Raw genomic sequence first — 25,369 nt, forward strand, 5'->3', positions numbered from 1 at the left:
GCGCGGATATTTAAACCCCCGAGCCGTGACGCTTGAAGAAAATGCAGCATTTTTCCGTTGTGAGTGAAGTATGGTGTAAACAATAAGAATAAAAACACTTAGCCAAGACGGGTGCTGCGCGACAGATTCGACTTGATACCAGTGGCTTCTCCGCCATAGGAACCCTCCTGCTTGCGCACCTGGGCGACAGAGCTCTTGAGCTTCTTCTTTGCCTGCTCGAAGCGCATGCGGCGCTTGACACGCGGGTTGCGCTGCTCCTTTGTGCGCCTGGGCATCATGCCCTTGTTCTTGAGGATTTGGTAGTTGACATTGCGCTTCTGGTCCATCTCCACATCCTGCTCCTCGGCGCGATTCGCCTCCACCATCATCTGCACCTTGGCCTGCAGCGCCTGCTCCTTGGCCTGCTTCTTCGCCTGCTTCTTCGCCTGCTGCTGGCGCTGCACCGCCTGGTAGTAGTCGTCCTCGGGAGCCTCGCCCAGGTCCTCCTCCAGGTCCGATCCAAACTCGTCGGCCTGGGCACGTGCCGCCGCTGCCGACGCGTCGTCGTAGCGCAGCTTCTCCAGGCGCTTCTTTTCGCGGTACGGCAGGTCCATGTCGCCCGACAAGGTGCTCTTGTTGCTGCGCTTCGTGTGTGCCTGTGCTACGCGCTTCGCGTGGTGCCGCAGTCGCCGGATCGCCCGCGCCTTGTCCTCGGCATCGCCCTCCTCCAGGTGCTCCATCTCGCCATAGTCCTCCTCCACTGGCTTCTGCTTCTTCTGCTTCTTCTTCTCGCGCTTCAGCATTGCCTGCAGCTCCGCGTAGCTGTCGGTAATGGGTGCTGCCTCCAGGAACACCTGCTGCTTCTTTTGCTTCTTCTTCTGGGCGCTCTTCTTGGGCTTGGGCAGGGGCTCCGACATCTCCGAGTCACTGCTGGGCGATGCGGCTGCTTGCATGGGCTCTTCTGTATCGTCGATAGCGCCGGATGCCAGCTCGTCGGCAAACAGACGCAGCACAGGCGCCAGGCGCGTCTCCAGGGCCTCCATCATTTCGATGCGGCGACGGAACTCGACCAGGCTGGCAATCACAGGGTGGTCGCGCACCGGCACACCGCCGCGGGCCTCAGACTCCGACGCCCGCAGCACCAGATACACAGCAACGTTATTCAGGTAGCTCATCAGTAGCTGGTACTTGGCCATATAAAACGCCAGCGCCGGGTGCTCCCCCACGCCCAGCTCCTGGGCGCGATCCAGCCTGGGCTTGACACTGCGTACCTCCTGCCAGTAGCTCTGCACGTCACCGCACAGCGCCAGAAGCTCCGGGGCCTCGGCCTGCAGGATCTTGAGCTTCTCCTTCTCAGACAGCTTCAGCAGCGCCGCACGCTTGGCAGTCGACAGGTCGTACTGTCCAGAGACATCCAGAGAGACGCGGTCCAGGTCGATCTGCGCGTTGCCATCGTCCATTGACGAGACCAGGCGCGACTCGCCGCCCATGTCCACGCCCAGCTCGGCTCCCAGCTCGTCAATGAAATCGGCCTCGTCCAGGGCCTCGAGCTGCTTCTTCTGCAGCCGCAGCGCCTCCTCCTCTTCCTCCTTGGCCGCTGCCTCGTCGTCGTCTGTGTCCGTGCCGATGTCGTCGGCGTCGTAGTAGTTGTACTTTTGCTTGCCCCACGCCCCTTCCTCGTCCTCCAGCTCCTGCTCGGCGTCCTCACCGCCGCTGTAAAAATCTTCCTCGTCCTCCTCGCCCTCCTCGGACTCTTCAGAAGACGACAGGTTGGCTGTTTTCACTGCCATGACTTCCTCGTCCGACTCGTTGTCGTTGCCGCCATCGTGCCGTGCCAGCCGCCGGTCGTGGCCCAGAAGCACCTTGTCGCGCGACGCAATAAACTCGTCTTCCGAGTCCTGCTCCATGATCTTCGTACCGATCAACCGCATCCAACGCGCGATGCCTTCCGGATATCCATGTCGGTCTCTTCAACAGCATTTGCTGTGCGCCTGCCCGAGCGCTTCTTTGTGTGTCCAGCCATGAAAAAAACGTGGTAAGGGGGAGGTTGAAAATTTATAGTGCTGAAGAAAGGAAGAAATGCAAAAGGAAAAAAATTGAGGGATCGTTAAAATTTTAGCCTCTCCCGCTTTAAAAAAACCCACCGATTTGATCGGCTGATTCTCAGGCTAATTTCCCCAGCTCAGTGCTTTTTCTGCAAAGCGCGCTCGGTGCGGAACACGAACCCGTCGATGAGCCGCGCCACAGTGAAGATACCGCCGATGATGGCACACACGCCGGTCAGGAATGAGCCCAGCGAAGCGCGCATGCTCCGTGTAGATTACACGCATGGGCGAGATCTCAAACATAAAGAACACGCCCGGGTTCACCCGCACATGCATGTCTGGCTGGTCGCCGCGCGCAAACTCCGTGGCTGAGTACTGGTTGGATTTCAGCACGGTACCATTGCGGTAGCGCACTTCAGAGCCGACGATCTTTGTGAAATACTGGTACTGCATGGCCTGCGTCTTGGCAGTCTTCACAACGCCATCCAAAGGGTTGCTCTGGGCCTGAGAACTCGCGGCCGAAGCTGAGTCCTATGGATGGTGTGCGAAAAGTCAAAGTCAGGTTGGCATATAGTCGTAGCGGCTGTGCGAGTGCTCGCCGCCGCGCTTGATGGTCTCACCAGCCAGAATGTGGAAGTTCCCCGCCACCTTGTTGATTTCAATGAAGCCGCGCATCCTGCATCCCTCGCCCTGCTGCTCCTTCATGTGTTTCGTGTAGCCCTCACGCACGCACTGCTCGATCGACTCTGGGTCGGTGAATGCCCACCCGCGCTCAATATACGCCTGGTGCACCTCACTGCACGTGTTGCAGCAGCCGCTGGCTGGCGGCACGCCCCCGTAGCAGCTCCCGCAGTACGGCTTCCCGTCCGGTCCTGTCTCCGGCGGCGGCGTGGCCTTGCTGGCATTGAATCGCGCCGAGTCGTCCACGCCCAGCTCTGCTCCGGTCTTGCTCAGCCGTGTCTTGGTTACGTGCTGGAACAGGTTTATCTGCTGCTCGCCCGACGAGTCCATTACGTCCAGACCCAAAAGTACGCATGGCGCCCGCGGGAAGCTCATGTCCAGGTTTATCTGCATCTTTTCCATGCGCTCCTTGTCCACCACTAGCTCTGGCTGCATTTCGACCCTGCGGTATGCGGCGAATTCGTGTCCCACCAGGACAAAAATAATCAAACCTGTCAGTACTGTCAGGATGCCGCCTGAGCGCGTCTTGATGCTAAAGTCGTCCATTGTCTTGGCATACGCGTCCAGGCTCTGGAACCGCGCTGCCAGCCCGCCCTTGCGACCCATGGTTTTCAAGTTTTAAAAAGGACAAATGCTGCAATTAGCGACAGATGAGAAGACAAAGTGCGCGTGATCAGGTTTCATGCAGCAGGACTGAAATAGCTGGTCCGTAGTTTGAGCTGTGGGACTGCCGGCTTGCATTTTTGCAAGTGAGCCGCGGGACTGCCTGGGCTTTTTTTCATATTGTGTGCTGACTGACGGCTCACAACCCCCTGCCAAGCTCCTTCGTGGCTGCAATTTGAGCCACTGCCACCGCCATACGTCACAAATACACCACCATCGAGCGCTGCTCATAATGCTGAAAAAAGGCCCTACTGCGCATCAGAAGCCGCATCAACAGAAAATTAATCGGCCGCTTGCTCAATCGATGGCGGCTGGACAGTGCCACCTCCCAGTCACACTTTCCATATAACTCTTGCGGGATAGCGCATGGGCCCTCTTTTTAACTGTCTCCCGCTCTCCTTTTTTCTACCTAATAAATAAACAAATTTTTTCTCACCTTTCCCTCCCCCACCCAAACTCCCACCTCCTTTATTACAATTATCGATGGTTGTGCAGTATATCAGAAAGACGCAGACCAAGAGCGGCCAGCCGGAGCCCGACCACTTTGGTGATGTGATGTCGCAGCGCGAGACGTCCTGCATGCTGCCAGCGATCTTCAAGAACCCGGTGCAGCGCATAATGCTAATGGCGAACGGCAATCTGCAGCGCGTTCTGAGTGCCTACTACAACCTGCCGGTGTCGGTGGAGGTTCTGGTGAACGAGCCGGAGCAGCCAGGAGCAGCGCACGCTGCCGATCCGGTACTGCCGCACGATCAACCTGGTGTGCAATGGCATAGTGGTGTGCACGGCGCAGAGCACAGGTGGATCTGCTGACGAAGAAGGCGGCGGATCTGGTGGTGAACCAGGGCGTGGGCATCGGGCAGCTGTTCCGCTACATGAATGTCCTGCCGACCTTTTGCATTGATCGAGGCCCACCTGAGCGAGTATGACGGGAGCTTTTCGCGTCTCTACGATCTGTGCTCCGAGGACGTCGCATGCAAGGATCCGCGAGGACTTCCCCGATGGCGTGCTGTCGCCGGACTTTTGCCTGCAGCCAAGCCAGGCGTAAGCATACATAGCCCTTTTCCATATATTGTAAGTTCCTCCTTGTTCAAAATACCTCTCCTTCTTATCCCATGGTGCCATTCTTTCAGTAAGCCATGACAAAATGATAATCGGCTAAATGAGATGCCTTCGATTATTTGTTGCCATAAACCCTTTGCGGATTTCTAAATGCAAACTTTCCGTTATCTTAATTTACCCCAGTGTTTCTTGAATAATTTGTTTGTTTTCATCCCGATCCCTTATTCTTTCTTTTGCAGCCATCCAGGAAAATATGCTGGCCCGCACTCCCCGCTTCTCTGCGCTCGCGCGCATTCCCCCAGTACACTCCCGTCTCTTCAGCTTGTCGCGATCGGTCCAAGGAGACTGCCGCCGAGACGCTAGCCAAAAACAAGGCACCGCGGATCAAGCGGTTCTGGCGCACCGTCGGCGTGACCTGCACGGCCCGACGGGCTAGCCGTAGAGCTGGACGGGCGGCCAATCAAAACCCCCGACGGCACATCCGTGCGGCTCCCGCCCACCCACGACATCCTGGCGGCCCTAGTGGCAGGCGAATGGGAGTCGCAGCGCGAGTTCCTTGGCGCGCACGCCCTGCCGCTGACATCCCTGGTATGCCGGTCAATTGACGGGCTCAGCGACGCTAATGTGCGTGGAGAAGTGGTCTTGAAGCTGCTCAAATACCTGCACACGGACTCGGCGTGCTTGCACGAGGAGTTCCCGCAGGCCCTGGTTGAGCTGCAGGAAAAGCATTACCGTCCGATCATCGACTGGGCAGCCAAGCACTATGGCATTGGTATTAATGTCACGGCGAATCTGTTTACGCTGCGCCAGGAAAAACATGCCGAGGAGGTCCTGCAAAAGGGTCGTCGCTGGGTTTTCGCCGCTGAAGCTGGCTGCATTCGAGAAGGCGGTGATGACAGGCAAAGTCGTTCCTGATCGCGCTGGCGCTGGTTGAACAGCGGAATCTCGCCCGAGCAGGCTGCCATGGCCGCCCAGGTCGAGGCCTCAGCGCAGACCCAGCTGTGGGGCGAGCTCGAAAACGCCCACGACATCGACAACGCTGCCATACGCCAGATCCTCGGCGCCTGTGCCTGCGCCGTCCTCGCAGAATAAAACAAAATGAACCTGGTCTCTTTTATAGAAAACAAACAAAAACCCTTTCAAAAAAGCACCTCTTACTCGCGGATGTTCGTGCGGTGGCCCACCAGCCGACATGTCCACCTGCGTGCCCACCGGCGTGCCCCAGGTCGCCTGGCGCTTCTGGTAGATCAGCCGTGTCCATTGCCGACACCTCTGTCGCCTTCTCCTCCCACTGCAGGATGTTGAACTCGGCACGCTTCGCCACCTCCTGCTGGTACTCCTTGAAGGTCTGCTTGTTCGCCACCGGGTCCGGCATGCTGCTCGCAATCAGCTTCGTAATCGGGTGCACCCGCCCGGACTTCTCCACATAGTCATCGTACTTGGACACCGACGTACAGGCCAGCAATTGCGCCCAGCGTGTACTTCCACACTGGCGACGTGAAGCCCTCGTCCGCGGTCTGCGAATCCGCCTTGTGCTCCTCATGGTGCGTCTCGGTCGACGCAAACCGGCGGGGAAGCTGACGCCAGCCGCGCAGCAGTCACCGGCCGCAGAGTCTTTGTAGCTGTAGCACGCAACATTGATAAATAAGATATATGTGGCAATTGGAATTATAAAGCGGCTGAATTGAAGAAATGGGAAACAAAAAGGAGGGCTGCTCAATTCAAATCTCGAATTTATTGTACCCAGGCTTAGGAGCAGCCTAAAAATCTCAGATTGGTCGGGTTTATCTCTCGGCCGGCTCGATCACAGCTCGACTCGATGAGAAACAACGGCTCGGCATCTGAAACCTATTGCGAGTCCAGATCGCCAAAGATCTGACTGTCCCCTCGCATCGCCAGCAGCACGCGTAATAGCAGCTATTGCCCATTGTGCAAACGACCTGGGGTCACAGCCTATTTTGCTTCCACGCCGACCACAGCAGACTGCACCATCTGCATGTGTGATGTAGCACTTGCTTCACCTATCCCTCCCTACACTATTTTTTTTTGTTAATCGATAACAGCACCACGCAGCAAAACACGCAGCAAAACAAAGCCCATTACCACGAGGAAAAATGATCAGCACATGCATTAATTTCGTCAAGATGCTTTTCATTTTGCTTTTGCGTTCGCGTGCCTGGGACCGCGCTTATCGCATGTTGAGACTGCTTGCCTGAGACTGGTCTGCCACGCATTCTCCTTTGAACCCGAACTAGCAACTGCCATCTCATTCGGCTAGAATAGCCGCTCCCCTGAGGTTCCTCACACGTTGATGGGCGGACGATCATGTCGTTTTTTGGGGGTGCTAGCATTCAATCCAGTCCACTAGCGTGGAACGCGTTAAAAAAAGGAGCAATGCTATAATAAGCAGCTTCCCATCAGCCTTTCCCTTCAAGGGAACCACATGCACTAAGGGGGCAGAGGGTAGCTGTTGCACTAACACCAGGCCTGTTGCTTCATGTGCACTCTCGCTGGCTGATTTTTTGGCCGGTCAAAAATTTTCTGTATCCCCCAAAAACATGCCTTTTTGCTAATGTCGCCATACCCGTGTGGGATAAAAGGCAGGCAGAGTGCACACTGGAAACGCATGTTCCACGCATTTCTGCAAACTCCTCCTTCCCCTTCTTCACTTTTTCTTTTGCTTTCTGCCTCTTTTCTAGGCTTTTGCACGAGCTACTTGGTTTCGTCATTGGCAATACCCTTCATCACCTCCTTTCCTTGTCCACTATTCCATACCGCAGTCCTCACAAAAAAGAATCAGTCGTTTTACTTCAGAAATGTGCAGTATTTTAGCCACCAAGCGCAAGGCGGCACTTGATTGTCGCTGGTCTCGTAATTCTCGCCCTATATCTTGTCCATAACACCGTACAAGATGCAGTGAAGTTCCGTGCTGAGGCTGAGCAGCGTCTCCACACCGCCCACACCAAGCCTGCACCAGGGGAGCTCGGCGGCGAGATGCCCAAGGACCAGCCGGCGCCAGCAACAGGCCGCAAACTCGGCTTCGAGCACATCTACGTGATCAACGCCGAGCACCGCACAGATCCGCAAAAAGACAATGGCCCGGCTAATGCGCTACATGGACATTGATTTTGAGTTCTTCCGCGCAACAAACAAGACCGAAATCGACCACCCGGAGCGGCGGGTTTTTGGCCCTGGTGACGAAAAGTGGCCGCAGGTGCCGCCACAGCACCACATCCGGTCGTTGGAGCTGGCGTGCATGCGCAGTCATATGAATGCCCTGAACGATGCCGTCATCCACAACTACAAGACTGCGCTATTGCTTGAAGACGACATTGACATGGAATCCGATATTAAGCAGCGCCTGGGCGAGCTGCTGCCAGCCATGCCTGGCAAGTGGGATGTGCTGTATATTGGCCATTGCACAAGGGAGGCGTTTGACAAGACCGAGTATCATCCGCATTTGTTCCGTGCCCGCCGGCCGTCGTGTACTCACGCATATGCAGTCACCTTTGAGGGTGCAAAGCGTCTGCTGACGCTGCTCCAAGAGCAGTGGCCGAACCCCAAAGGCCCGTACGATGTTACGCTGATTGATCTTATCAGGGGGAAGAAAATCGAGGCACTCAGTGTCGAACCACCCTATATCATTCAGGTCCGCGATAATGTCGCCCCAGGTGATGTCGCACCTGACACGAAGATCCCGAAGCAGTGGCTCGACCACTCAGCACTATACGAGCTTGGACTGCGCCCGTACGTTTACGAGCTCGATTAAAAATAGCACCCTCTGCCCCGCCGCTCGTATTCCCATCCCAGAGCGGAAACCCCAATGACTGAGTCACGCCATTACAAATCACAAATCTCCAGCAGCTTGTAGAGGCCGGGTTTGTTGCTAAAGGAAAGGAGCTTTAGTTGCCATATTTGTCTTAAAGAGTATTTATTGTTAATATTATCTTCCACCGATCCTGTTTATGTGCTAGAAAGAACATTCGCACAAAGACACTTTGGCAGATCGGAGGGGGTGAGTGCCTAGCTGCAAGGTGTGGATCATTGTTTCAAGGTGTGAAGAATCACCCATGCATGCGTCCTTGCGTTTTGGAAGGCATATTTCACCTCAGTTTCATATAAATGTTTTGACAATGATTACCAATCGCTGATTTCGCTGATTTAAATAACCCAAGGATAGAAGCACATTAACTGCCAGGTGAATTCGAGTGACAGTTGTTTAAGGCATCAATGATGATATCTTGCAGAGGAGTACAGGAGTGCGTAAAAAATTATTGGCTGTTGCCTGAGGCAAAAACATATTACGCAAGTTTAAAAATCACTTGCTTATACACCTAAAATGGCTAGCGATATTGTACAGTTTAAGCAGCTGACAAAGTGCAGCGACACATAGCCGGTACTTACACTGCACCAGGTGTCTGTTGAAATTGACATCGTTTCGCTTCACGATTCATCTAACACACGCAGCGCTGGATCATGTACGATGCTATCAGTGTTGTCAGATCTGTAACTTTCCAACAATCAGAGAACCACGTTTGTTTCCAAAGATCACCACCTTTCTGAACTCTGTTTTACGCCAAACAAAGAGCAGATTAGCTATCGCTAAGCACGAAAGTGAGTGCTCCTTATCTTCACCACCTTTCAGTTATTTGCCATGGGTTTCAGTGGATGACTGGTGGAATGATCGGTTCAGAATAAAAACGCTGGTATCCCAGAGGTTTGCCTACATACACAGTTGGTGACATAGCACCTGAAGAACACAAATGATAGACTGTCGATTCGTTATTGAGCCTTTAGGAAGAAATATACTGATGATGAAAAGTAAGGAATACTCCAAAAGCCTAGTTGCTGTCAGTACTCAAAGGAGTAGCAAGCTCAGCGAAGTGCTTGACTCTCATGAGGTCTGAGCGCGATATGACAATATCATTACAGGAAAATGAGCGAAAAGTGCGGACTGTTGGGCACCGTAACGCTAGACTGATTGTCAGCCGTGCAGACTGTACATATCCTTCACACTCGCTGGGAAAGATGGTAATACTTTGCAAAGTCTTAGAGATGGGAGAACCAGGTAGAGCTGCACTGCTAGCACTGGTCATAGCCCGGCAAATATGGCCAATGAGATTGACGGCGTCGTTTTTTGCCAAATCCATATGTCGATAATAATTGACCACATCTGGCAAATCCGTCGTATCCCACCAAGCATCAATCCGGATACATGTTACCAAAAGCTCGCGAAGGAATGGTAGTGAGCCAATCAAGTGATAGATCTCTTCAGGAGTGCACCACATAAAGCGGAAGTCCAGAACACGGAGGGTTGGGGCAAACCTGTCGATGTGTGGCTGAAGAACGGCGTAGTCAAAATAAAAACCATTGCTGACCTCGATCACTGGTGTCCGGCGAAAAGCACAGAGTATGACCGAAATATGATCTTCAGTAATTGTGCTGGGGCTAGAATCTGGAGTCCTTAGTCTCAAAAACTCCAGTGCCCTAAACTGTCCCTTGTCCAGTAAATTGGCCCGGATGAGTGTCTCGGTAGTACTGTTCCATACATGCAAATCCAAGAATATAAGCGAATCTTCTGATCCACGGAGAATGGAGTCGTCCAAAAATGAATTCCGCCCATGGATAACCAAAGTTTTAAGTGCCGGGAATGGCACGCCCGCAGATGAAGAGCGTGCTGCCACATTCCTGGAATTGTCCATAGTACATAAACGAAGATCATAGAGTTTGGGATACACAACCACTGAACCGTCGCTGTCAGCCACGATGCGTCTGATCAGAACAGCCTCACTCAGCCTTAGGCGTAGTTGTTGTAGAGACTGCGAGTTTTGACGGATAAGTGCAAAAGTATTTTCCATTTTACCACAAGCAGAGGCGACGAAGCTCTGCAAGGGAGTGGTATCTACAGGGAATGGAAGTACATAGGACAGACAATTCCCGCCAGCAGTAATGGCAGCTCTTCCAGCGAACAGACGTTTTAAGAGATCGACTATATAAGAAGGAATAATATAGCGCGAGAGATCCCAGCTGTACTTCACTACAATGTGCGAAATGGATGGAAATATGCGGAATAGTTCATCACCGAATTGGCGTGAATGTAGTTTAGCTGATTGGGGGTTTACCCTGCTAGACGTTCCGTTAAAGATGAAAGTGAGACTTCTAATGCTTGGCAGCGTGAGGTCGCTTGGTACATGCTGCCTTAACAGGGCTGCTTCTGGATTCTGGAATATGTTGTTCGTTTGAAGTTTAATCGTGATTCCCTTAATCAGGTCACAAGCACCAAGTTTATGAGCCCAGTTAAGTGACGGCTGGGTATTGGTGCCTACATAAACACAGCGGAATATATGGCCGAGGGAAGTTTGTCTCCATGACTGGCAAACATGAGACACTGGCATTAGGATCGCATATGCTGGTTTCAGACCATGCTGACCAACACGTATGGGTTTTCCGGGCTTAAGGTAATAAATAATACGGTCCAAAATGATAAGAGGAGGGCGTTGTGCAATAGACTCCATTGCAGGAAAATGAAGGAATGAGGGTTGAAACGAAAAAGTGGGAGCTTGAATAAACCAATATGCTTGAGGTGAGACACAGGAGATATTGGAAGAAAGGCGACTAGAGCAGAAGAAAAGTGTTGTCGGGAGGAGGAGCCGAGGCATTTCGCTGAATCCAGCAGGCTTATAAACACACTCGTTGGTGGCATTAGAAACAGGCGCTTTCCTAAGTTGTCATCTTCGGCGGCAGCTCTAGCATGCTGCTTTTGCCAGTTCCTGGCCTGGCTGCGTATGGTTTAGTATCTGGCCATCTTTGAGAGCGTGAGTGTGAGAGTGAGTGAGAAAGCCTCTTGTTTCAAATCCACATGGTGAGCTGCGTACCCCCTGTTGGGGCACAGTCATGGCAAACAATGGCCATCATGTCTTTTTATCAGAGCCAAATATATTGCTAAAACGACCTACATTCCAAATTTGTAAACATTTTGCTGCAACATATACTGCCGCGCGATGTGCTGCCATTGTTCAAGGCAGCTCCTAAATATATTTTTAGGTTTTCCTCATCGGCGCAGATTCTTGTCATGAGCCGCCTACAGTGGAACTTTGGCCCCACGAGAGTGAGGAGAAACAGGGTGAAGAAAAACCACTCCTGACTCATAAAAGCAGGCCAGATTTCGCCCTCTCCAAAACTCCTTCTCCTCCTTGTCCTGCAAATAAAATCTCACTACATGTAATACTCCCTCTGTTCGCATATTTGCACACCCTCTCTTTCGTGGTATTCACCTGTTGCATCAGCCGTGCAAACTCACCAACTATTCTTCTCACAATACTGCTGCACCACCACTCGCTGCCCCGTACCACTCTCTGAACAGGCAAGTGCTCGATCACAACTGTTTGCTTCGTATTCTGCGCTAACCATTTTTATTGTCGTTTTCTGCTAACGCACGCTTGTCAATATAATGGAGCTTTGTTTATTGTTTTTGCTCCACTTGTAATTCGCAACACCGCTACACATTTGCACATCATGCTTTGGACCTGCCCTTGCAGGTTTCTGGTTGCTGTTCGATCTCTCCTCTCTCTTGCCTTTGTCTTCACTCTGACTCGCAAGTCTGTTCTAGTCGATGTGTGGTGTTTGAATCGATCCGGCTTTCCATGCTCGTACACTCACCCACGAAAGTATTGTCCCGTGCTGTCCGGTGCTGGGTAATGGGGGATCGTCACCTGGTGGTGTCACGGGAAGGTGGTGATAGTTGGGATTCCATCAGGCCCGGTTTAAGGGGTGCTGTGAGGCCCACGTGGCAATGGCCGTAGTGCAGGAGTTGTATGGGTTTGGTAGGTCTGGTAAGTCATTCATTTTCGCTCAGCTGAACTTTCTAGCGGGCCAGTACTGCATTTGGAGTATTGAAGGCGAACCAGGGACTGAGAGGCAGTGGCGACTAGAGATCTGCAAGCGCTGGTGCAAAATATGCTGTACAATTGTTAGCGACAATGTTGCTACTCCTTCGACCCAAGACATACATAGATATATCAAGAGCCTATTCAAGACAGCAGACGGTTTCTGGCAGCGCTACCCTGCGTATAGACTAGAGGAATAGCAAGGTTCAGCACGTCAGTAGTTGCAAGTGTAGTTTTCAAATAATCTGTAATCGGATATATTGCATAGTTTTCAATGGATATCGCGAGACACAGATAATAAGTATGCCATGTACACTTCAAACACGTGGTGAACTGCATAGAAGTGTTTCATAAAACTACATGGTAGCCTAAGATGTCCAGCACTTGACAGTGGAGGATGCCCTTTATACACCAGGTTTGGGTCTGAACTAGTTCTCTATTTGACAAAGTGATTCCTTTTCCGCATGGCGCCTACAGAATTCACTGTGCGTAGACATTGCCTAGCTGCAAAATCACATGAGAGGGTAGTAAGTGAAACCATTCAAGGTGCCGAGAAATTACATGGCCGCTTTTTTATAGCCATTCACCGCGATGCGAGACACTGCCACAAGCAACGCTACCGGCATTAGAATATAGCATAGAGAGACACAGTGAATCTGGGCTGTCGTATTGACAACAGTTGATATCGCTGTACAAGTGTTTCGATACTGCCTTGAATCAGCAGTGCCAGATTTGGCGATTTCCAGGTCGGATAAGCACATTCGTTACATTGGCTCCTTCTCCAGTTGGTATGGGCAGACGATGACTCAGGAGGGCTGAGTATCGACATCTTGCGTGGCTGAAAGAGGCAAGTAATCTGATATAGCTGATAAAAAGATCCTCGTTCTGCAGCCCACTTGAAGTTGACCTTTCGAAGCCATATATCATTTGCTTAACAACTGATACGAGTAGCTACTATCAAGGTCCAAAGTGCTATGCTGCGCTGCGTGGTACTTGTAGACTGGTGATCAAGTCATTGAATGACTTGAACCTGATGAGACCTGGTTGCGTGATACCGTATCGTCCAAGCTGTTCGTAAAAGTACAAGTGCTGTATACTAGAGCAGAGGGCAGACAATATCACAACCATCCGACAGGCCGACAGCTGGTCAAGTGGCCTGCGCGAGTCGACTCCCAGCACTTGAAGTGTTTCAGAGAGAGGATAATATTTCTTGTATAGGTCGTCCAGAATGTCGAGATCAGCGCATATTGGGTCAACATGACTGAGCAGAACCATCGTATATGTATCGACATAGTCGGCTGTCTGTTCACCAGTCTCGTCATCATCGCCTTGGTCGTCATCCGATTCGCTGGTGTAGTCGCAACCACCCATGCACCGGTCATGCGTACGATCCCTGCCCCGCAGAGAATCGGTTGGCTGGCATGTAAATCTCAGGCGTTGGATAAATGGGAGCTCCTGTATAAGCATGATTGCATCTTCTAATGCACAGAGCATGCTAGGAAGTTCAAGCACACGCAGAGTGCTGGCCATGTTGCTAACAGGTGTCATTAGATGAGAAAAATGGGTATATCCACCGCCGCTGTATGTCAGAATTGTGGCATTCTTGCCGATACGGAATGCCAGATCAACCACTAAATTGCATGATATGTCATCAGCACTATTTGTGCTGGAGAGGTGAAGGCAGTCGATAGACGCAAAGTGCCGGCTATTATAAAGGAGGATATCTTCTAGAACCGCAAGCGTAGCCCGATCAACAGCGATATTCAGCATTCGAAGAGTTTTGCTGTTACCGTTAAACATTATATCGCTTTCGAATGGAAAAGCAGATATGCAGGTCAGCGTCTCCAGTAGCGGAAACTGAGGCCTTCCAAAGTGCTCAGAGTGGCTGCTTAGCTTTTGCTTGGAGAGCGAAGCGAGTTTAAAGTGCCTGAGCCGCTTATAAACGACTGGGTCCCCATTATGATCGAAGAGTATGCTGTGGAGCTCTCCAGATAACGAGTAGCCAATTTCCACATACTCCAAGGTGGATGAACTGCGAGATATGAGCTGAGCACAGTGGGATGGCGAACTATAGCTGCCAAAAGCCAATTTGCGAAAGGGTATTTCGGGTGATATGCATTTGCTAATATCACAGACGCAGTGCTCAGCGAGAATCCCTGTCGCTCCCTGCACTAGTCCGCGAATGAGGCTGGTTACAAACGGGCTCGAAGCATACTCAGAGAAATAGCCTAGCCCATGAAACGAACACTCCGGATACTAGGAAACAGCCGGTATACAATACTGCAGAATGTATCTGCATGTTCTGTAGCCTCATATAGTTCCGGGTTGCCCCGGAACCAGACACCAGTGAATGTGATAGAGAGCTCGGTAACGTGCGAAAATGAGATGCTGGAGTAGAAGTGCAGGTGGGGTGCTGCTAGATGGCGACCCTCTAACACATCAGCACATCTCAGCTGGGCCGTTACAGCTCTGACGTTATTCTCTGTTCCAAGTTGTGCTGCAGTGTGGAGCAGTCGTGGAGATTTGGATGCGAATTCATCGTGTTGCAAGGTCCTGCTGCCCTTATCAAGGTCATTCCACAAGACATGGCTGTGCAATACAGTCAGAGCTGCCTCCTTCCACCACCGACACACGCGTATTATTGACCATGACGACCGCCGATAAATCTCCTTCTGGTATTTGAACACATAGCACCCAGTGTGGGGATGCAGGCAGGCATATCGGACGATAGCTTCCAAGACAAGCGTCGGTAGATTCTGTGCAAGAGAGGCCATGAGAAAATAGAATGTGAGAGTAAAGAAGAAAAGCAATGAAGGTGCGTGCAATGTATGCATATGTTTTTGTGGGCTAGGATGCGTCTGCTAACATATGGAATCAGCTGCGGTTTGCACGAGTGAATCACTACTGAGAAGGCATGCAGTTGCGGATTCCGCCGCTATGACCACCACACATCTGGGCTCGCATAATTGATGACACCCTATTCCCAAAACGCGCTGATTTATTGTTAAACCTATTTCTGTTGCTTTGGCAGTGCTTTCACCTCGGCTACTTTGTGTACATTAGCCTATTCAATTATCCCACATACACATTTACAATGAACCGACAATTGCTATATTACTTTGTGTTTCTTTTCCTCTTCTGGGCTCTAATGTCATGGCGGGACAGCACACGGCCTGGGCACAGCAAAGACGAGCGAGACCTGTTTGAAAAAGAGTGGTGGGAGTCCTACCGGAATATGACGTACCAGGCGAATTCAACACATGCGCAGCTCCCGATCACGGTGCGTGCAGCTGTGGACAAGCTTGTCCTGCCTTACTTGGAGCGGGACGAGGAGAAAGCCGAACCGATTGAAGGCGTATTCTATCGCAACATCAGCGGTATTTACCACAGCGAGTGGCTGTCAGCATATGTTAACGAGACAACGCCCTTCTGGAACGGCACACTGCCTGAGGGGTATGATAGACCGGACAACAGCACCATAGGAAAGTTGACGCTGGTCCTGGACACAGACCGTTCGGTAAACAAGTCGGTTGGTCTGCTCAGTGGCATCGCACGGTTGCGCTCTGGGATATACTCCGCCAGTCTACGACTCCAGGGCTTGTACTGGAAGGATAATGGCACTGCTGTCATGTATGGCACGCCTAGCGAGAGCGCCCAGACGGTTGTAGACCTGGTCAAGTCTATGCCCAACAACCACACGTTCGCTGAGGCAAAGGCGGTATTTGACGAGGTGTACCAGCATGACCTGGCGGACTACGAACAGTTCAATGACGTCGACCACGGCTGCGAATACCAGGTCTTTCTGCAGTTCACGCCAATTAAGGGCTTGACCCACCAGGAGCTAGAGGAGGTTGAGCAGGAGCTGGAACACCCGACAGGTCGAAGCATACCCAAGCCACCGGCTCTGCAAGCACAGGCCATTTTGTTTTCGACGAACTGTAGTGTGGCTGTGTCTTCAACAGGCGCCCATGTCGTTGGCACACGTGTCGAGCCGTATCTGACCAAGGCTACCCACTACGCACTGGCATCGTTTGTCGTTCTGCTGGCCCAAATGGTGCTGACTATCCGCCAGATGGGGCACACTCCTACGCCGTCGAGCATCTCACGGGTATCGTACTACACGGTAGCCATGATGGCTGTATTGGACAGCTATTTGTGCATGCTCCACCTGACCGGCGGTGCATTCTACAATGAGATCTACAACGCCTTCTCTGGCGTGTCGTTCATGTCGTTTGCCTTGCTAACAATGTTCGACATGCGGTATCTGGCCATGATCTGGAATGTGCAGCGGCCAGAGGCGGGCGATGCCAATACGCAGGAGGGGCGTAGAGAAATGTGGCTCATTTACTTCCGCTTCTATGTGGTGCTGATCATTGGCCTCTTTGTCATCTATATGTACACCGAGAGCATCCGCCCGGTTGCCAGCGTCCTGTTGGCAGTGCTGCTGCTGTTGCTATACTCGTACTGGATCCCGCAGATATGGCGCAACATCAAGCGTGGTACCAGCCGCGGCATCCGCAAGGACTACGCCATCGGCACCACAGTGCTGCGGCTCTTCTTCCCCGTGTACGCGTTCGCATGCCCCGACAACATTGCCTTTATCGCGCCGACCAAGCTGGTGTGGGCTCTTGTCATCTACAGCATGTCGCAGCTCGGCTTTTTGCTGCTGCAGGATTCGTTTGGCGCACGGTTCTTTGTGCCTGCGTACTTTTTGCCGCCGACATATAACTACCACCCAATCATTCCACCTGCGGACGAGGAGATCGAGGCCGATGATGGCGATAGCAGCGAAGCCCGGCCCGATGACTGGGAGCACAATGCATCGAGCGCATCTAACCGTGTGTGCGCAGTGTGTATGCAAGCCGTCGATGTCGATGTGCCGACCGGTCATGTGCTGGGCCGGGCAGCCTATATGGTAACGCCGTGCCACCACATCTTCCACACCGATTGTCTATCACAATGGATGGCAATCAAGCTGGAATGCCCAGTGTGTCGCGCGCCTCTGCCGCCGGTTTAGTTTTTTCTTCTGACCGCTTTCCCAGCAAGCAGTTCCTGATTTCTCCGAAATAGAGGAAAAGCGTGACTGTATCTGCCTGCTATTGTGTGGCCATCAGATGGAGGCGATCCCTTGTTGCTCAGGTGCGGAGGTTGTAAGCGCAAGGGAACTTTGCTTTGGGAGGTCGCCATATTTTCAAATGTGACATGAGCACCTCTGAGCCAGGAGCGCGCCCAGCCATTCCTGGAAGCCCAGGCAATATGTTGTATCGCACTACATCGGCCAGTGGTCATCTGGGCTGTGCACAGTATGCACCTCATTAGTCGCGTAAATTAAACAAAGGGGTCTTCAGTGCAGCTGCTACGCTGCTGGAAGGTAGACAGTGGAGGGTTCTACAGGTGCTTGGATGGACGCATTGATAGGATAAACTTTGTAACGGCAGGCAGGCTTTACCAGGCTGAAACGTCTCCTCAGCCGATTAGCAGCTAGCGTTTCATATGAAAATGGCCTCCCTGTAACTTGCTAGCCGACCCTTGGGCGATTTTACTCATCGCCATTTGCGAGCTGATGACGCTATCGATGGACCTCGGAAGCGCAGAGAGAATGGTCACAGTGCCTCTGCCTGCCAATGCCCAGCCGTGTTGGAATGTGCCCTGTGCTGCGTCCACCCACGCCGCCCTGTGCCGCCCAGTAGCACCGGCTGCTACTACTCACTACGACATAGCCGTTGTGCAATCGATGGCAGCGCTGATGGACACCAGATAAGGCTTCACAGTGCTAGCTGGCGGTGCGGATGCTGCGTCCAGAGTCAACGTGTGCCAGGAGTATGGTTATCGCTGCTCCATCACGCATGCCAGAGCTAGAGAAAAAGCCCAGAGCGCAAAAAAAACTCGCCGTGCATTATCGCGCCAGGATCAGTCGTGATAGCGGCTTCTGCGGCGCCTGCCCCGAGCGGGAGGGTCCTTGACACATGTCCGGCCGCGGAAAATCGAGGAATGGGCCGGGTCGCCTGCCACCCCCCTGCCCCCGGCTGCAAGCGCAGGTTCTCCATCAGCGGCGGCATCCGCCCAATTGCAGCGCGGCGATCTGTTCCTGATACGCTATCAGCGGCCATCAGCTGGCTCGTGCTTTCTCTTCTAGCAGCCGCCCGCACGCTGCAGGCCACAAAAATCCCGGGGCGTGTTCTTGCTGGGCTGCACGAATTGCAAGACTTTTGGCGCTTTCTCTCACACTGCATATGGCCGCACCGCGTGCTCTATAAAAAGGACTGGCGCTCGGGACTCCAGCGATATCTTTCCTCCGAAATAATATAGTCAGACTTTTTTCCTTCTTGGTCCTTTGCCAGCAGCCTGAGCACATTAAAATCACAGCTCCAGACACAGAAAACATGGACGTCTGTTCTCTCATCGATACCCACACCCACACCCACACCGCCGCCGATGCTGCCGCCGACAGCTGCTGTGCCGACGCCGCGCCGGGCAAGTCGTTTGTCTGCTCGTGGCACGACTGCGACCGCTCATTTGCGCGCAAGTCGGACCTGGTCCGCCACTTCCGCATCCACACCGGCGTCAAGCCATTCGAGTGCCCATGGGCTGGCTGCGAGAAGCGCTTCATCCAGCGCTCAGCCCTCAAGGTCCACTACCGCACACACTCTGGCGAGCGCCCGCACACCTGCGAGGGCTGCGAGCGTAGCTTCAGCGACTCGTCCTCGCTGGCGCGCCATCGCCGCACCCACACCGGTGTTCGGCCGTACGGCTGCGAGCACCCCGGCTGCAGCAAGCGGTTCACCCGCAAGACCAGCCTGCGCAAGCACATGCAAACCCACGATCCGGCCTACACCAAGCCGCGTCGCCGCTCCAGCGTGGAGACTGTTGCTGCCGGGTCTCCTATGCACTCGGATATGTCGTCGCCGCAGACTGCTCCGGTCAGCCGCCAGACCTCGCCTGCCTTTAGTGTGCAGTTCATGACCACTCCGTCGCCCCGCCCTGCTCACCGCGAGCTGGCTCAGTACCACTACGAGCCCCAGATGTACACTTTCAAGCAGATGAGCCCGGTCTACGCTGCCGCCCCCAGATCGCCCTTGGACAGCGGTGCCAGCTCAGCCTCGACCGCCTGCAACAGCCCAGCCATGTACGGCCACCCGGGCACTGTGCTGCCGCCGATCAGCTCTCTGCTGCACTAAATCCCGCCATATGTACATATCTTTTCTATGCGACTTGTAAATACACCACACCAATTCCACTGCCTTTCACCAATATACGCGTATGCACATACAGTTAGCCAGCTGATTGGAAATGGTGAGCGAGCAGGCCAGTGCGCCATGGAGGCTGCGTGCTTTGTGGACACGCTAGCGTCATTCAGCAGGCCACGGAAAATGCCCCTCCCCACCTGCTCGCTGTCAGCAATGCGGAGATACTCTGCATTTCAGATGATTCATTCCGACGATTCCCGCACATACCACCGCCCACTCAAGGATTCATCTTCCAGTGACCTATATCGATTGTTGGGGAGACTGGCTGGCCCTCTGGGGCTGCAACTCTCTCCTCCTGATGGTTTTCACGCTCTGGCCCCTGGGTACAGGCGTCATTGTTAATAAGCATGCGTGCGCTATCTGCGACATCCCATATCGGCACTGCCTGCCTCCCAATGGCCAAGGCTGTTCCTGAAAGCAGAACACAGATCCGCACGATGATAACCAATTGTGACTATTATCCGGAGGTTAACCGGCCAATTGTCTATGCGTGGTGGTCTCAGCTCCGCCCCTGCTCCAGACCCAAATGAGTCAGATCCTATGCGCACTCAGTGCCTGCCAGAACGTTGGGGTGGAGTGAGTGCTGAGGGTATTTCTGCATGATAGCAGCTATGCAGGCGGTGGGGAGGCAAATAGTATAAGGCGCAATTGATCGATACCATCGCGAAATTCCCAGGGGGGCACGCTGCCGATGGGAAACGCACGCAAAACAATTTCCGTGACGGGTCGCTGCGCACATAAAGCATTTTGGCGTCCCGGAGGGCGATCGCGGGAACGGACCACCCTTCCCATCGATCAATAATGGATGCTGGCAATCTTCGCTGCTTCGCGATCGATGCGGCAGCTCGCTCACGACCGTGATTAGATCAGATCTGCTAATACTAGGGGGCTTGTGTTCGCTTGAGCTGCAGACACGCTTAGTGAACCGATAGGCGATTGGGCTGCTTCCTGATGGCACATGGAGGTCGGACGATTTCACATGTGTGGAAATAAGTGTTGACTAAAAAGTCAAGCGAGTTCTGGATGTGGCTCCCTAAAGTTCTGCCTGGCATCTGCTTGTTGGGGGAGCAGGTAGCCCAGAAGCCTGCTGATTGACCGACATGGCCTATAGCATGTATGTTGTTGAAAAATTCAACATGCTGCCTGCTGTATACAAACATAGGGCAGGCCATTAATCAACATCACGATTATTTCGCAGAATCAGCAGATAGTCTCGCTGTGGTCATAAGCCATGAGAATCTTCCAAGCATCCATGGACTGTCTAGGAGAAACGAGCAACTCTATACCGAGCCAAACTGAACTCTGGCTGAGACAGTCCTCTCCGGCTTCCCGAGCGATAACGCTGATATTGTGGACGCAAATGCTCGACGAATCAATAGCTGTCGGCAAGCAAGCAGGCCAGTAGGGTACAGCGAGATGGACACGAGCCACCTCTCCAATAGCGACAGCGAATCTGCTGCGTTTCCCTGGCTATCACGACAGACTATCCATGATTGTCTCTGCCGTCCCAAATGGTGAGTAATCTCTAGAGAGCATGTGGGAACATAGTGCCAGACCGTTGAGACAAATGCGCCAACCGGTCCTGGACCGCATAGCAATAGGCTACAAAAGGGGGTCCTGGTCCCCAAGACCCGAGCCAAAAAACAGATTTCTCAGACAAATATGCAAATGTAGGTTGTCGATCGTACGAGGTTCCTTCAGCATTAAAGCCTCAACACTGGATTCGCTGTGGGCGAGGAAAAGTGGTGCGCAGCGAAGGGTGTGTGCAGGCTCGGATGCTGCTGCTTTGGCGATAATGGCCAGTATTCCGACATGTCATCTGCCCTCCGCGAATGGCCAGGAAGGATCAGCACAGACTGCTGGTGCGCTAGCGATTCCGTTGGGACGCAAAGCACGCACTTCGTAAAAAGACCCCAGTCGCACTCCGGTATTGCGTTGTTTACGCCTCTGCTAGTCGCATCTAGCTGCATGTTGATGACACGGAGATGCATAGGCGGTCTGGATTGTTTGCTAGTTTTTCAGGGAGCCTGCAGCATGTGCGGCACATTAGCAAGCCAAGGCAGCAGTGGCGGTTGTGGCAGCTGCGGCAGCTGCGGCAGTGTGGAGCCGGGCGATTGTAGACTGTGGCAAGCACCTGGCCTGGCCTAGCTTGTCATAGTTCCTGTGTTGCACGGCCCGTGACTAGCTATAATTGGAGCATCACGTTGTCTGCGACCAGTCTGGACCGGTCCGGAGCCTTGCTGCAGCGCACCAACCAAGCGGCACCTACTCACTCGAGCCGGCGAATGGGGGCCATTCTCCCCTCTGCACAAGCAATTGGGCGACTGCTAGCAGGTAAGGAAATCTGTTCGGTCTGCCATTTCGGACCGCTAGGCGGAGTTGGCGCTGTATGAGGGAGAGGGGCAAGCCAGCAAGCGCCCAACGGTCCTCTCTGGCTGCAAGCCTGGGTCAAGCAAGAAAACAACAACATCCGACTGCAACGAAGGAGAAACGCGAGATCTACATTGGGCTTGTTTTGGTTTTTTTCGCATTCCAGATGTTGCGGCTCTCGCACCTTCTGCATTCTACAATAGCAGGTAAAGAGAGGGAGCCAAGGGAGGATGAGAAATTGCGCGGAGCGGCGATCGCCCTTTGAGAGGCGAAATTCAATGTACGAATTGTTCATCCTTTCTCCAAAGTGACACCACCACCGCTACCAGAGCTAGTGGCCACACCGGGTGCTTTTCCCCCTCCCCAACCGGTCTGAGTTTGACATTGCCCTCCTTCGCTGGGCAGCGCGGATTGTATATAAATGCTGCCCGCCGCCTGGGATGTCGAGGAACCGGCATAATACCTTATTACTTCCCTTCGTCTCACGCACTCCCTCCCCCCTCCACCCTATCTACGCTCTAGATTACAATATCATAATGCAGATCTTCGCCGCCATCGCTGTCTTCGCCGTCGCTGCTCTTGCCGCCGACTCCTCCGCCTCCACTAAGGCTTCCGCTGAGGCTTCCGCTGAGGCTTCTGTTGAGGCCTCTGTTGAGGCCTCTGTTGAGGCTTCGGAGGCCGCTTCGGAGGCTGCCTCGGAGGCTGCCTCGGCCGGCTCTGTCTCGTCTGAGCTTGGTGAGCTCGATGATACTGAGTCGGCCTCCGGCTCCCACTCGGGCTCTCACCACTCTTCCAAGGGTGCTTCCAAGTCCGCCTCGAACGAGAAGTCCACCTCGGGCTCCTCGAACGGTGCCGCCAAGGTTGCCGGCTCTCTGGCCGCTGTTGCCGTTGCCGCCGCTGCTTTCTTCTAAGCTTTACCTGTGCGCATTTTAGATTTATTCTACTAGATGTCCTGGTATCTCTTTCGCCTCCCCGTTCTATAATTACCAATTGTAATCTCTCAAAACAATAGCCTTGGGGCTTGTGGATAAAGCAAGTCGTTTTGTAATCGCAGACTTGGTGACCCGGCACGCACATGAAACAATATACCGCCGCTTGAAATGGCGGCGACGCGTTGGAAAACCAGGTCCTTGTTTGTGGGGAGCCAATTCACGAGGATGTAGTGTGCGACCTGGCTCCATTTTTTTCGCTCCGCTTCATCTTATCTCTGGAGACGGTACCGTGCTCGCCGTATTGGGGAGCGGTCTTCTAGACAGTCTATTTCGGTCTACAGATTTGGTTGGGTAGGCTGTCCGACTGAGAGATCTAGCTTCTCACAAGCGGATACTCCTGTCGTATTCCCAGAGCTCAGTGCAGTCGAGCCTAGTGGGACCAATAGTCAGCCATGTTTTTTTTTGGCTCTTCCAACCACACTTCTCAGTCTGCGTGCGTGCCACACGCCTGCAGACTGCCAGGATATTTCAAAGAACTGCAAGGGGTGTGAGGAGTCATGCATTAGTGCCGGTGCCTATTTATAGCTACATGGCCAGTAGTGGAGGATGCAGCATGCATGAGTGGAGAGGACTAAAAGTGTGTTTATTAGTGTTTGAAGAATGAAGAAATGGATAGTAGCCCTCTCCAGCCCCCGCCATCGCTTCCCTCTGCACTACATCAGTGGAGCAGATGCACACGGGGAAAGGCGGGGGGCATTGGAGAGACATGGAAGGAGATCAAGTGCGGAGAGAATAGGCGGGAAAAGAAGAGGAAAGGGGGCATCTACGCCTGGGCCATGGTGGGCTGGTGAGGGAGCGGGACGCTGGGAGCGGGCATGCCCGACTGGCCAGCGGCGGCAGCAGCGGCCTGCTGGGCGCGCATCTCCTTGATCTGCCTGAGCTGGGAGGTTCTGAACTGCTCATAGTGGCGCTGTGCAGTGACCTCGACCAGGTCCGACAGGTGGGTGCGCAGCAAAAAGTTGCGCAGGTGGACAAAGTCGCTGTGGCCCTCGTCGAAGATGTTGATGACGCCCCAGCCGTGGCGGCGCCCGCGGATGGACTTGCCATCGATCTCAATGATCTCCTCGGATCCGACAACAGCGAACGGCACCAGCTCCTTGATGCTGGCGTTCAGCGCGCGGTCCTCATCGTCGTCCTCATCGCTGGCATACGGGTACACGGAGATGCGGTGGAAGGCAAGCTCCTCTTTGATGCGGCGCTTGAAGACAGTGCGCTCGTCGACGGTCATCGAGTCAGACTTGGCAATGACCGGGATCACGTTGGTGACCTCAGTCAGGCGCTTCAGCACCTCGACATCCAGCGGGCGCAGGCCGCGGTTGCCCGGGTTCAAAAAGTACAGGCAGGCGTGCACGCGGGTGTCGCTGATGACGCGGTCGCGCTGCGGCTTCAGCTCGCGCTCCAGGTACGCCGCATGCTGGTCCTTGATGTACTTGATCACAGGGACCCAGCAGCCCTCGTTGTTGCACTGGTCGCCAAACCCAGGCGTGTCAATGATCGTCAGCTTGACCCGCACGCCGTTCTCCTCCAGCGTCTGCGTCACAGGCGAGATCTCGGTTGTCTTGCGGATCACCTCCTGCGCCGTGCGCCGTCCCTGCGAGTCAACCAGGTGGCTCGAGAAAATGCTGTTCACCAACGTCGACTTGCCCATGCCCGACTCGCCCACGAGAATAACGTTGAAATTGAACCCGCGCTTCAGGAACTTGCGCTCCATCTGCTGAGTAATTGTGTCGAAGCCGACATAGGTCTGGTTATCCTATAGTGCAGTGAGAAGGAAGACAGTATTGCACATACTCTGTTAGCCCACTTGTTGTGTACGCTTAAATTCGCCTCCCTGATGAAGAGCGTCTCCAGTCGAAATTGCAGCACTTCAATAGGCGTCTCCTTACATTCGCCGACATTGTATTTTGAAGGGGTTATTTTGTAGGAAGAGAATAATAAAATAGGAAAGAGAGTTTGGTGTTGCAAGAGGTAGAGAGAGCAGAGGAGAAAGAGGGGGGAAAACTGCCCAGTGTTGGGTGATAAGTGTGCAGGCTAGAAAAAATGCATATTTCTGCGGGCATTAACGGGCGGTGGCCAAACGAATTGCAGTAGGGCGAAAAAGAAAAATAGCTGGGATGTTTTTGTTTTGGAGTTTTCTGCGCAAAGAATGCTTGTTTCAAACGCGGGTGGCGGAAATAGGGGCGGGCGCGAAACATAGGTGCTGGCGCCAGACGAGGCTTGGAGACAGGGTGCCAGCATTCCCAGCCGGGGAGGCAGGCGAGAACGTTGTGCTCGGCCAGCACACCCCCTCGCTGGCCCTGAATGCCGGTAATTGCAGCGGGCAAGAGACGACGCTGCCAACCCCCCGCGAAATGAATAGGAGGCCGATATATTGCTGGAGCATTCTCCACATACGCCAGATACAGCGGTCGTTTTTGTCCGCTACCACCAAGGATGCTGCTTAG

General features: G+C 53.4%; 11 protein-coding genes across 11 annotated transcripts; 5 read left to right on the plus strand and 6 right to left on the minus strand.

Annotated features, from left to right (window-relative positions):
• Positions 1-54: 54 nt before the first annotated feature.
• DL89DRAFT_324913 (uncharacterized protein) lies at positions 55-2,002 on the minus strand (the record flags this gene model as incomplete). Its single annotated transcript, XM_040891493.1, has 2 exons — positions 55-1,889; positions 1,916-2,002. 2 exons carry the CDS (start codon positions 2,000-2,002, stop codon positions 99-101), a joined length of 1,878 nt encoding a protein of 625 aa, XP_040740472.1. The 3' UTR covers positions 55-98.
• Positions 2,003-2,161: 159 nt separating this feature from the next.
• Positions 2,162-3,311, minus strand: DL89DRAFT_275845 (DUF1692-domain-containing protein; the record flags this gene model as incomplete). The annotated part of the gene is made up of 3 exons (XM_040889362.1): positions 2,162-2,288; positions 2,326-2,548; positions 2,645-3,311. The coding sequence occupies 3 exons, from the start codon at positions 3,309-3,311 to the stop codon at positions 2,162-2,164; spliced, it is 1,017 nt and encodes a 338-aa protein (XP_040740473.1).
• Positions 3,312-3,758: 447 nt separating this feature from the next.
• Positions 3,759-5,364, plus strand: DL89DRAFT_324916 (ATP12-domain-containing protein; the record flags this gene model as incomplete). The annotated part of the gene is made up of 7 exons (XM_040891494.1): positions 3,759-4,055; positions 4,084-4,128; positions 4,169-4,249; positions 4,278-4,412; positions 4,772-4,840; positions 4,875-5,258; positions 5,299-5,364. The coding sequence occupies exons 1-7, from the start codon at positions 3,852-3,854 to the stop codon at positions 5,362-5,364; spliced, it is 984 nt and encodes a 327-aa protein (XP_040740474.1). The 5' UTR covers positions 3,759-3,851.
• Positions 5,365-7,277: 1,913 nt separating this feature from the next.
• On the plus strand, positions 7,278-8,391 carry DL89DRAFT_270022 (uncharacterized protein; the record flags this gene model as incomplete). The annotated part of the gene is made up of 2 exons (XM_040888535.1): positions 7,278-7,484; positions 7,510-8,391. Coding segments are annotated over 2 exons (897 nt in total), but the record flags the coding sequence as incomplete, so codon positions are not given.
• Positions 8,392-9,092: 701 nt separating this feature from the next.
• Positions 9,093-11,247, minus strand: DL89DRAFT_286215 (uncharacterized protein). The gene has a single exon (XM_040889855.1). The coding sequence runs from the start codon at positions 11,087-11,089 to the stop codon at positions 9,272-9,274; it is 1,818 nt and encodes a 605-aa protein (XP_040740476.1). The 5' UTR covers positions 11,090-11,247; the 3' UTR covers positions 9,093-9,271.
• A 2,041-nt stretch (positions 11,248-13,288) lies between these two features.
• DL89DRAFT_260134 (uncharacterized protein) lies at positions 13,289-14,116 on the minus strand (the record flags this gene model as incomplete). The annotated part of the gene is made up of 1 exon (XM_040885756.1): positions 13,289-14,116. One exon carries the CDS (start codon positions 14,114-14,116, stop codon positions 13,289-13,291), a length of 828 nt encoding a protein of 275 aa, XP_040740477.1.
• Positions 14,117-16,100: 1,984 nt separating this feature from the next.
• Positions 16,101-17,078, plus strand: DL89DRAFT_207352 (uncharacterized protein; the record flags this gene model as incomplete). Its single annotated transcript, XM_040884114.1, has 1 exon — positions 16,101-17,078. A coding segment is annotated over one exon (978 nt), but the record flags the coding sequence as incomplete, so codon positions are not given.
• A 204-nt stretch (positions 17,079-17,282) lies between these two features.
• On the minus strand, positions 17,283-17,868 carry DL89DRAFT_64193 (uncharacterized protein). The gene has a single exon (XM_040891919.1). The coding sequence runs from the start codon at positions 17,630-17,632 to the stop codon at positions 17,330-17,332; it is 303 nt and encodes a 100-aa protein (XP_040740479.1). The 5' UTR covers positions 17,633-17,868; the 3' UTR covers positions 17,283-17,329.
• Positions 17,869-18,792: 924 nt separating this feature from the next.
• DL89DRAFT_205547 (uncharacterized protein) lies at positions 18,793-19,125 on the plus strand (the record flags this gene model as incomplete). The annotated part of the gene is made up of 1 exon (XM_040884068.1): positions 18,793-19,125. A coding segment is annotated over one exon (333 nt), but the record flags the coding sequence as incomplete, so codon positions are not given.
• Positions 19,126-22,399: 3,274 nt separating this feature from the next.
• Positions 22,400-22,924, plus strand: DL89DRAFT_270026 (uncharacterized protein). Its single transcript, XM_040888536.1, has one exon. The coding sequence runs from the start codon at positions 22,470-22,472 to the stop codon at positions 22,842-22,844; it is 375 nt and encodes a 124-aa protein (XP_040740481.1). The 5' UTR covers positions 22,400-22,469; the 3' UTR covers positions 22,845-22,924.
• Positions 22,925-23,492: 568 nt separating this feature from the next.
• On the minus strand, positions 23,493-24,995 carry DL89DRAFT_270027 (cell division/GTP binding protein). The gene is made up of 2 exons (XM_040888537.1): positions 24,812-24,995; positions 23,493-24,678 (listed from the first exon to the last, which is right to left on the minus strand). Exons 1-2 carry the CDS (start codon positions 24,821-24,823, stop codon positions 23,689-23,691), a joined length of 1,002 nt encoding a protein of 333 aa, XP_040740482.1. The 5' UTR covers positions 24,824-24,995; the 3' UTR covers positions 23,493-23,688.
• Between the last annotated feature and the right edge of the window lie 374 nt (positions 24,996-25,369).

Source organism: Linderina pennispora, assembly GCF_002104995.1.
Source record: "Linderina pennispora strain ATCC 12442 chromosome Unknown DL89scaffold_15, whole genome shotgun sequence".
Taxonomy (NCBI): domain Eukaryota; kingdom Fungi; phylum Kickxellomycota; class Kickxellomycetes; order Kickxellales; family Kickxellaceae; genus Linderina; species Linderina pennispora.